The sequence below is a fragment of the Chiloscyllium plagiosum genome, chromosome 47 (genome assembly GCF_004010195.1).
Source record: "Chiloscyllium plagiosum isolate BGI_BamShark_2017 chromosome 47, ASM401019v2, whole genome shotgun sequence".
NCBI lineage: Eukaryota > Metazoa > Chordata > Chondrichthyes > Orectolobiformes > Hemiscylliidae > Chiloscyllium > Chiloscyllium plagiosum.
In genome coordinates, this window is record NC_057756.1 from 5,651,560 (window position 1) to 5,663,220 (window position 11,661).

Sequence of the window (11,661 nt, forward strand, 5' to 3'; positions counted from 1 at the left end):
TATTGTATCCGTTGTTCCCGATGCGGTCTCCTCTACATTGGGGGGACTGGGCGCCTCCTAGCAGAGCGCTTTAGGGAACATCTCCGAGACACCCGCACCAATCAACCACATCGCCCAGTGGCTCAACATTTCAACTCCCCCTCCCACTCTGCCGAGGATATAGAGGTCCTGGGCCTCCTTCACCGCCGCTCCCTCACCGCCAGACGCCTGGAGGAAGAACGCCTCATCTTCTGCCTCTGAACACTTCAACCCCAGGGCATCAATGTGGACTTCAACAGCTTCCTCATTTCCCCTTCCCCCACCTCATCCTAGTTTCAAACTTCCAGCTCCGCACTGTCCCCTTGACCTGTCCGGACTTGTCCGACCTGCCTAGCTCCTTTTCCACCTATCCACTCCACCCTCTCCTCCCTGACCTATCACCTTCATCTCCTCCCCCACTCACCTATTGTACTCTATGCTACTTTCTCTCCACCCCCACCCTCCTCGAGCGTATCTCTCCACGCTTCAGGCTCTCTGCCTTTATTCCTGATGAAGGGCTTTTGCCCGAAACGTCGATTTTGCTGCTCGTCGGATGCTGCCTGAATTGCTGTGCTCTTCCAGCACCACTGATCCAGAATCTGGTTTCTAGCATCTGCAGTCATTGTTTTTACCAGGTGAATTTAAGATGGAATGTGTTGGTGAAGTTGATGAACTGTTCAACCTCCTCGTGGGAGCATGAGGTGGTGCCAATACAGTCATCAATGTAGCGGAGGTAAAGGTGGGGAATGGTGCCTGTGTAACTACGGAAGATGGATTGTTCTACATAGCCGATAAAGAGAGAAGCATAGCTGGGACCCCGTACGGGTGCCCATGGCTCCCCCTTTTATCTGGAGGAAGTGGGAGGATTCAAAGTAGAAATTATTGAGCGTGAGACCAGTTCAGCCATAGGAATGAGTGTCAGTGGAAGGGTACTGGTGGGGACGCTGGGAGAGGAAGAAACAGAGGGCTTGGACACCTTCGTCATGGCGGATAGAGGTGTATAGGGACTGGATGTCCATGGTGAAGATATAGAATTGTTCCAGTCTCTTTGCATGTGTCAGACCGGCCATCCCATGCATCAGCCTCTTGATTCCAATGTCTCTGACATACTCACCGGTTGGCTATGCTTTACTACCCAGTGTGCAGGCTAGGTGGGTTATCCATGGGAAATATATGGTCACGGAATGAGTCTGGGTAGGATGCGCTTCAGAGAGTCAGTGTGAACCAGTTGGGCCAAATGGCCTGTTTCCACACTGCTGGGATTCTGCGATTCTATAGGTCAGTATCTGAGCTGGAGGAAAGTGTAGGAGGCAGCCTTGCTAGTGCATCGTCTGAGGGCTGTGTGTGCTGTCTTCCTCAGACATGGAGGCGGTAATGCCTTGCAGGGATGCCCTCTTGGCTGCGGAGACAGTACCAGTGCTGCTCATGCACGAAAAGAGAGAATGTGTCAGCATCAGTGATAGAAGATTGCGCATTGTTAAGAGTAAATTCTGAGTGAGGTGACATGCAACTAGCGCAGCAGTGGACAATGCTCCTTACCTGGTCGCTGTGACATTTTTAAAAAGTTATTCACAGGATGTGGGTGTCACAGGCGAGGCCAGCGTTCATTGACCAGAGAGCAGTTTAGAGGCAACTACATTGCTGTGGGTCTTTGATTCACATACTGAATCAAAAACTTTTCTTGTACGCACTTAACAAATTCCTCTCCATCTAAATCCTTAACACTATGGCAGTCCCAGTCTATGTTTGGAAAATTAAAATTCCCTCCTATAACCACCCTATTATTCTTACAGATAGCTGAGATCTCCTTACAAATTTGTTTCACAATTTCCTTTTGACTATTAGGAGCCTATAATACAATCCCAATAAGGTGATCAACCCTTTTTTATTTTTCAGTTCCACCCAAATAACTTCCCTGGAATTATTCTGGGAATATCCTCCCTCAGCACAGCTGTAATGCTATCCCTTATCAAAAATGCCACTCTCCCTCCTCTCTTTCCTCCCTTTCTATCCTTCCTGTAGCATTTGTATCCTGGAACATTAAGCTGCCAGTCCTGCCCATCCCTGAGCCATGTTTCTGTAATTGCTATGATATCCCAGTCCCATTTTCCTAACCATGCCCTGAGTTCATCTGCCTTCCCTGTTAGGCCTCTTGCATTGAAATAAATGCAGTTTAATTTATCAGTCCTGCCTTGTTCTCTGCTTTGCTCCTGCCTGACCTGACTGTTTGACTTGCCTTTGTTCTCAACTGTATCAGTCTCAGATTGAAACCTTTCCTCACTATCTCCCTGGGTCCCACCAATTCACCCCCTCCCCCTTTACTAGTTTAAGTCCTCCTGAGCAGCTCTAGCAAATCTCCCTGCCAGTATATTAGTCCCCTGACAGGGTGCACAATGACCTTTTAAACATGGTGGAAGACTGGCCTCATTAAATAAGGTCCCGAGGACCATGAGCCAATATAGGGTGAACCTGTCTACTCCTGTGTCCAGGATTCCCCTCCATCTGCTGTGTAACCTTGGGGAGTTCCTGTGTGTCCTGTAGATGGTTCACACTGCAGCCACTGTGTAACAGTAATGGAGGGGGTGGATATCGAGCCTAATGGATCTACAGGCCATCCAGTGCTAAATACTGTTATTTGTCTCCCCAGCTGGACTGGCACAAGAGTGGAAATCGCACAGTCCTCGTAAGGTGACAGCGCAGAAAGGCTCCTGTGCCCAGATTCCATGTAATTACAGTTATCCATCACATCTGGTAAACCAACCACGAGTCGGAATCTGGTTTTATAAAACAGGATGGAAACAGTGGTCGACAGCCTTTCATTCCCAATATCGGAGTTATGAGGAAACTCAGTTCCGCCATCGGACCCAGCTGTCTGGAGACCTGAAAGATGGAGACTGTTCCCTGATTATAAACAAGATCAGATGGGAAGATTCAGGATTTTATTATTTCAGAGTGGAATTTAACGAAAGGGAAAAATATAGATTCAAACCGGCAACCCAACTACAAATTTCTGGTAAGTGCTGTGCAATAATTACTCAACAATTCACATCCAGCAGTCAATGAGAAATAACACAAACACAGCTTACTGTAACCCAGTGTCTGATTATCGATAACCTGGTGATAGCTTCCAGTTCCATCCTAAAGCAACATCCAATACTCCCTTTACTCTCAGTAATTTGATGTATTAACTGTACTATCAGGTTATCCTCTTCGTCCATCTCTTTCAATTCTGTTTAAAAGACTGACATACAGACAAAAGAAGGACTTGCATTTTTATAGTGCCTTTCACCACCGCAGGACATTCCATAAAGCATCAAAAGCAATGCAGTAATCCTTGAAATGTGGAATCCCGCCCTCTCTGATTAAAGAATTTCCTCCTCAATTCCTGATTGGATTTATTAATGATGGTCTTATATTGACAGCCCTAGTTCTGGTCTTCAGTTCCCATAACTCTGTGTGTTTTTTAAATTCATTAACAGGATTGGCTAAGCCAGCATTCATTGCCCAGAGGGTCATTAAGTGTCAACTATATTGCTGTGGGTCTGGAGTCACATGTAGGCCAGACCAGGTAAGGATGGCAGTTTCCTTCCGTGAAGGACATTAGTGAACCGGGTGGGTTTTTTTCCCAAAAATTGGCAATGGGTTCAGGGTCGCCATAAGATTCTTAATTCCAGTGTTTAAAACTTGAATTCAAATTCCACCATCTGTCATGGCAGGATTCAAGCCCAAGTCTCCAAACCTTTACCTGAGTCTCTGGATTAGTAGTCCACTGATAAACCACTAGGTCATCAGCTCCCTGTCCAAAGTCTCTCTGAAATTAAAACTTCTCCATCAGGTCAACGTCAGCCATGTCTTCCAAGAGAAAACAGAGCCAGTCTTTTCCTCCACTCCTGATTGGTTCATTCATGCATTTTGGGATCATCCTGGCCAATCAGTTTGACACTCTCCCCAGTCCCTCCATATCCTTTTTGTCATATAGAGACCAGCGCTGCGCCCAGTATCCCAGGTGTAGCCTGACCAAGGTTCACAGCAAGTTTCACGTCGCGTTTCACGTCGCTTCCATTTTATATCTCGATATAGAATGACTAATGTCTGGTTGGTTTGTTTGTTTGTTTTTGTGACCAATGCTATCTCCACAAGGAGCGCTGTGTGTGTGTAGCTGCAAAATCGGAATGGTCGTTTTGAATATGCATCCAACAGCAAAGGGCTGGAATTCTAAATAAATATATTAAGGTCATCAGGGCCAGAGCATTGAAACTATTTTTGGAATGATCATAATTCCATAAGACATAGGAGCATTCAGCCATGGAGTTGGTTTCATCATTCAATGAGATCATAGTCAATCTGATCATCTAGGAGAAAGTGAGGGACTGCAGATGCTGGAGATCAGAGCTGAAAATGTGTTGCTGGAAAAGCACAGCAGGTCAGGCAGCATCCAAGGAACAGGAGAATCAACGTTTCGGGCATGAGCCCTCCCTCAGGAATGAGGAAAATGTGTCCAGCAGGCTAAAATAAAAGGTAGGGAGGAGGGACTTGGGGGAGGGGCGTTGAAAATGTGATAGGTGGAAGGAGGTTAAGGTGAGGGTGATAGGCCGGAGTGGGGGTGGGGGCAGAGAGGTCAGGAAGAAGATTGCAGGTTAGGAAGGCGGTGCTGAGTTCGAGGGATTTGACTGAGACAAGGTGGGGGGAGGGGAAATGAGGAAACGGAGAAATCTGAGTTCATCCCTTGTGGTTGGAGGGTTCCTAGGTGGAAGATGAGGCGCTCTTCCTCCAACCGTCGTGTTGCTATGGTCTGGCGATGGAGGAGTCCAAGGACCTGCATGTCCTTGGTGGAGTGGGAGGGGGAGTTGAAGTGTTGAGCCACGGGGTGGTTGGGTTGGTTAGTCCGGGTGTCCCAGAGGTGTTCTCTGAAACGTTCCGCAAGTAGGACTCCTCCATCACCAGACCATAGCAATATGATGGCTGGAGGAAGAGCGCCTCATCTTCCACCCTGCAGACCAGTCTGGAATGAGAGGCCATAGCATTAGGCCGAGGGCTGGCATATTTCAAACCGAGATGAGGATCATGAAACTCAAAGGGTCGTGAATCTGCCCCAGAGTATGGTGTTCACCAGGGCGCGGAATAAATTAAAGAAGGAGATTTCCCATTAGTAATGAGCTAAAGGGTTATGGAGGGAAGTGGAGTTGACACAAAGATGAGATCATCGTCGATTCACCTGCTCCTTGGATGCTGCCTGACCTGCTGCACTTTTCCAGCAACACATTTTCAGCTCTAATCTCCAGCATCTGCAGTCCTCACTTTCTCCTAGAAGATTTTAACCTACTGCGAATCCTCTTGCAAGGATACCTTCCTTGAAGAAGCTCTCTTCCTCCCTCTGCAGAAGGGCTCATGCCCGAAATGTCGATTCTCCTGCTCCTTGGATGCTGCCTGACCTGCTGCACTTTTCCAGCAACACATTTTCAACAAAGATGAGATCAGTCATGGTTGTATTAAATGGTGGAGCAGACTTGAGGGGCTGAATGGCCGATGTCTGCTCCTCATTGTTATGTTTTGAAGAATTCCACAGTTTTACTACCCTCTGAAAGAAGGAATTCTGCCCCATCACTTGCTTTCCATTTTGAAAAACTCTAACCTAACTATAAAAGCTGTGATGAAGTAGTTATTGTTTAACTCAAATCCACCTGGTGCCAGTGTGTCCCACAAAATAATCAAGTCCCATTGCTCTAAAGGTTACATGACCTAAGTAAGCTACAAGTGAACACCACCCCAGTTCCATTTTAACCTTTGAGTGTTGTAAGCGAACATTACACAGTTCATCAACCATACATGAACCAGCCCATGGAGAGGAAAGGAATTATTCATAGAACAGTATGAACAAAGCAAGTGGCTATCAAGGGACAAGGAAGTGGAATATGCTGAATAAACATAAAGAATAATACATACAGAGACCTAAAGGTGGAAGTAAGCTTACTGGAACTCAAAATCTTACAGTCAAGGATGGAGAACTGCTAAATATAGCACTAACAAAATAATCAGGATATCATGGGACTGGTATCTTGATTAACTGGACAGTGGGCTGAGGAATAGCAGATGGGGTTTAATTTAGTAAATGCGAGGTGTAGCATTTTGGTAAAGCAAACCAAGGCAGGGCTTACACAGTTAATGGTAGGGCCTAGAGAGTGTTAATAGAACAAAGCGGATGAGGGTTACAGGTTCATAGTTCCTTGAAAGTGGCGTCACAGGTAGACAGGGAGGTGAAGAAGGATTCCTGCATGCTTGCTTTCACCGGTCAGAGTATTGAGTATAGGAGATGGGATGTCTTATTGCAGCTGTACAATGGCTGTACAATCGATGGCGAGACCACATTTAAAGTAGTGCCTGCCTGCAATGGAGGTCTATAGAATCATGAGGCATGGATAAGGTAGAGAGTCAACAGCATTTTCCGATGGTAGGGAGGGTTTAAGACTAGAGGGCATGACTTAAGGCGAGGGTGAGAGATAGAAAAGCAACCATTGGGGCAACATTTTCACACAGAGGGTGGTGAGTGGAAAGGGCTGTCAGAGGTAGTACAGAGGAACCTCGATTATCCGAACAACACGGGAGGGCAGTGTTTTGTTCGGATCATTGATTATTTGGATAATCGATTTCACCTTAAACAAGGGAAGCCATACTGATCCAACGCTGTGCTCGACCAGAGAATTTGTTTAAATCTGTAGTTTTGATGAGTCCGCTATGTAAATAACCTAATCTTTGTATTTTGCAAATTGCAGGTTAAACTGAGAAAGACTAAACCCTTACCATGACATAAATATATGAAATTCCAGCATTTAGCGAGGTCCCGAGCAGTTTCTACAATCACAAGAGCATTTGTCAGTTTATGGTGAACTCAGTGTCGAGATAGAAAGACAGGAGCACTTTATATGTTTCTTTACCTTTTATTTTCATGAACGGCCCAGTAAAGTGATGGGAATAAAGCAATTACTTTTGCATAGGGCTGTGTAACTAACCGTTATGTAAAAAAAACAGTCGCTGATGCTTGAGATGCTTGTGTTTCTTTGTTGTTGTCAGCATTTTCACATGTTCTTCAGTACAGGCAATTCAAATTCACTTACATCTTTGATGCAGTGTTTTTATGGGACCTTGAGGTCTTGTTCAGGTAATCCGAAATTCGGATAATTGATATTCAGATAATCGAGGTTCCTCCAGTCAAAGGGAAATTGAGAAACAAATTTGTAAGATCTCAGCTATTTATAAGACTAATACGGTGGTTATGGTAGGGGATTTTAACTTTCCAAGCATAGAATGGGGCTACCATAGTGTTAAGTGTGTATAAGACAATTTTCTGATTCAGTATGTGGATGTACCTACTAGAGAAGGTGCAAAACTTGACCTACACTTGGGAAATAAGGCAGGGCAGGTGACTGAGGTGTCAGTGGGGGAGCACTTTGGGGCCAGCGACCATTAATTCTATTAGTTTTAAAATAGTGATGGAAAAAGATAGACCAGATCTAAAAGTTGAAGTCCTAACTTGGAGGAAGACCAATTTTGACAGTATTAGGCAAGAACTTTCAAAAGCTGATTAGGAGCAGATGTTCGTAGGTAAAGGGAAGCCTTCAGAAATGAGATAACAAGAATCCAGAGACAATATATTCCTGTCAGGGTGAAAGGAAAATCTGTTAGGCACAGAAAATGCTGGATGACGAAAGAAATTGAGGAGTTGGTTAAGACAAAGAAGGAAGCATATGTCAGGTGTAGACAGGATAGATCAAGTGAATCCTCAGAAGGTATAAAGACAGTAGGAGTATACTAAAGGGGGAAATCGGGAGGACAAAAAGGGAACATGCAATAGCTTTGGCAAATAGAATTAAGGAGAATCCAAAGGGTTTTACAAATATATTAAGGACAAAAGGATAACAAGGGAGAGAATAAGGCCCCTCCAGGATCAGCAAGGCGGCCTTTGTGTGGAGCCGCAGGAGATGGGGGGAGATACTAAAAGATGCTATTTTGCATCAGTGTTTACTGTGGAAAAGAACACAGAAGATATAGAATGTAGGGAAATAGATGGTGAAATCTTGAAAAATGTCCATATTACAGGGAGGAAGTGCTGGATGTCTTGAAACGCGTACAAGTGGATAAATCCACAGGATCTGATCAGGTGTATTCTAGAACCCTGTGGGAAGCTAGGGAAGTGATTGCTGGGCCTCTTCCAAGATATTTGTATCATCGATAGTCACTGGTGAGGTGCCGGAAGACTGGAGGTTGGCTAACGTGGTCCACTGTTTAATAAGGGTGGTAAGGACAAGCCAGGGAACTATAGACCAGTGAGTCTGACCTCGGTAGTGGGCAAGTTGTTGGAGGGAATCCTGAGGGACAGGATGTACATGTATTGGAAAGGCAAGGACTGATTAGGGATAGTCAACATGGCTTTGTGCATGGGAAATCATGTCTCACAAACTTGATTGAGTTTTTGAAGAAGTAACAGAGGATTGATGAGGGCAGAGCAGTAGATGTGACCTCAATAAGGCATTCAACATGGTTCCCCATGGGAGACTGATTAGCAAGGTTAGATAGAGTCATAGAGATGTACAGCATGGAAAGAGACCCTTAGCTCCAACCCATCCATGCCGACCAGATAACCCAACCCAATCTAGTCCCACCTGCCACCACCTGGCCCATATCCCTCCAAACCCTTCCTATTCATATACCCATCCAAATGCCTCTTAAATGTTGCAATTGTACCTGCCCTCCACTACTTCCTCTGGCAGCTCATTCCATACATGTACCACCCTTTGCGTGAAAAAGTTTCCCCTTAGGTGTCTTTTATATCTTCCCCCTCTCCCCCTAAACCTATGCCCTCTAGTTCTGGACTCCCCCGACCCTAGGGAAAAGACTTTGCCTATTTACCCTACCAATAATAGGAGGTGTAGTGGACAGCGAAGAAGGTTACCTCAGAGTACAACAGGATCTTGATCAGATGGGCCAATGGGCTGAGAAGTGGCAGGTGGAGTTTAACTTAGATAAATGTGAGGTGCTGCATTTTGGGAAAGCAAATCTTAATAGGACTTATATACTTAACGGTAAGGTCATCGGGAGTGTTGCTGAACAAAGAGACCTTGGAGTGCAGATTCATAGCTCCTTGAAAATAGAGTCACAGGTAGATAGGATAGTGAAGAAGGCGTTTGGTATGCTTTCCTTTATTGGTCAGAGTATTGAGTACAGGAGTTGGGAGGTCATGTTGCGACTGCATAGGACATTGGTTCGGCCACTTTTGGAATATTGCATGCAGTTCTGGTCTCCTTCCTATCGGAAGGATGTTGTGAAACTTGAAAGGGTTCAGAAAAGATTTATAAGGATGTTGTCAGAGTTGGAGAATTTGAACTATAGAGAGTGGTTGAATAGTCTGGAGCTGTTTTCCCTGGAGCGTTGGAGGCTGAGGGGTGACCTTATAGAGGTTTATAAAATCACGAGGGGCATGGATAGGGTAAATAGACAAGGTCTTTTCCCTGGGGTGGGGGAGTCCAGAACAAGGGCATAGGTTTAGGGTGAGTGGGGAAGGATATAAAAGAGACCTAAGGGGCAACGTTTTCACGCAGAGGGTGGTGCATGTATGGAATGAACTGCCAGAGGAAGTGGTGGAGGAAATGTGTCACACGTGTACCATTGGTCAACGAACCAACCACTGAAAACTGGACCCATTGAGAACTGATCACGCAGGCAGTGTACACAGATGAGGGTATATGAGAAGGTGCTCCAAGGTTATGGTTAACTCACTCACACATAGTATCTCGCAAACGTTAAGGGCATTTAAATGGTCGTTAGATAAACATATGGATGAAAATAGAATACTGTAGGATAGATAGGCTTCAGATTGGTTCCACAGGTCAGCGCAACATCAACGGCCGAAGGGCCTGTACTGCACTGTAATGTTCTATATTCTCTGTAGATTGTTTGATCAAGTACTTGGAGACCATCCACTCCAGTCTGACACTCAGACAATCCAATCAACCAGGCAATCCAATTTATGTGGAGACCTGAGCATAATGCCTGTCGGATTAAGACTTTGGAAGCACTAAATAAGCTTGTTTGTGTGAATAATCTTGGGAATTTTGAGTTGTTGATATCCAGAGTAAGCCCATAGGCCGAGGACAGACTTAACAGAAAGGTAACTGGTTGATTCTTTGCAATATAATGGGATCCAAAAACTTCCAACTTCCAGTTTACATTTCCCCAAAGCGAGGTACACAACCCTTACAGTGTGCTTCAACGGTGTGACTTCAGGCATGGGTACCATACATCAAAATGGCCATTTTTAGTGGTGACACACATCTCCTGTATTGGGAACAAAAACTTCATTTGTCCATTCACTTTATCAACCTGCATCACAACTTTTACTGATGAATATATTTGTCCAATCACCTTGTTTTAGGAATAAATGTATTTGTCCTGTACATTATGTTACCCTCTGACCCCACTGAGACACTTGTTTCCAGCACATGCTGCAAACTCTATTTTTCCACCACAATATTATGCTGTAGATTTATTATTGAGGCAATTCAATTCTAAATCGATTCTGCAAATTAATGGAAAACGCTTTGGAACTCTTTGGAGTCCTCCTCAGTATTGACCATTCTCAATCCAGTCTAACCTGTACATTTGGAGATTAGTACAAGCCATTCAATGTTAAATGCTATTGCTTCTCTGCCCAGCTGGGCTATCACTAGAGTGGAAAGGCAATACTCCTCAAGAGGTGATAGTGCAGGAAGGTTCCTGTGCACAGATACCATGTCGTTACAATTATCCATAGTGTCTGGAAAATCAACCACGAGGTGGAATCTGGTTTAATGGAGAGACTGAGAAGTTACGGACTCCCTTAGTCTTTCACTCCAAGGGTCACAATCACGGACACGAGGGTTCCACAATCAGACCTGGCTGTCTGGAGACCTGAAAGATGGCGACTGTTCTCTGATTATAAACAACATCAAGCAGGAAGATGCAGGGCCTTACTTTTTTAAAGTAGAATTTGACAACGGTCCGAGTCATCACTATTATCCTGTAACCCAGCTTCGTGTTTCTGGTAAGTGCTGTACTGTAATTGCTCAGTGGGAAGTAACACAAACAGTGATGCTTACACACGAACACAAAATACAGCTTGTTCTAACACAGTGTCTGACTGGGTCAATACCTGATCGTCCCTCTATCATTCCTTTGCTTCAGCTTCATAGAAGGTGTTTTAAAAAATTCTCAAGGTCAGGTTCGTAGGAGAGTAGTCTGACACAGAACAAACGACCAAGAGGCGAGACTGCTAGAATATGGGCATTTTATTCCCCGCAGTGTCGCACAACGGGTCTGGCTTATACTCACTCTACATGTTACAAAAACTGGGAGCCGTCAGTTCTCGTAGAGCGGTTGCCAACAACCCACGCTCGGCGGTTAAACGTAACCCCGGAGCAGACTCACCGAACTGGAGACTTTTCCAGCTGATATACTCTTTTCCAGATATAAACATTCATGTGAACAGCAGAGCAAGGCTAAAAAACACATTCCATTCTGGTTACATACAGATAAGAAGATTCACACGGGGAGGTGTGTAATAAGATTCACACGGGACTAAGCAACACCTCCATCCCGGTTAGATTCACACAT

At 44.9% G+C, this 11,661-nt stretch overlaps 1 protein-coding gene across 1 annotated transcript in view; it reads left to right on the forward strand.

Annotated features, from left to right (window-relative positions):
• LOC122544236 (myelin-associated glycoprotein-like) overlaps nt 1-11,661 on the forward strand; it is a 42,147-nt gene that overhangs the window by 7,778 nt on the left and 22,708 nt on the right. The window contains exons 3-4 of the mRNA XM_043683312.1: nt 2,666-3,031; nt 10,907-11,092. Coding sequence (XP_043539247.1) covers nt 2,666-3,031; nt 10,907-11,092 — 552 coding nt within the window. The remainder of the gene's footprint in view (nt 1-2,665; nt 3,032-10,906; nt 11,093-11,661) is intronic.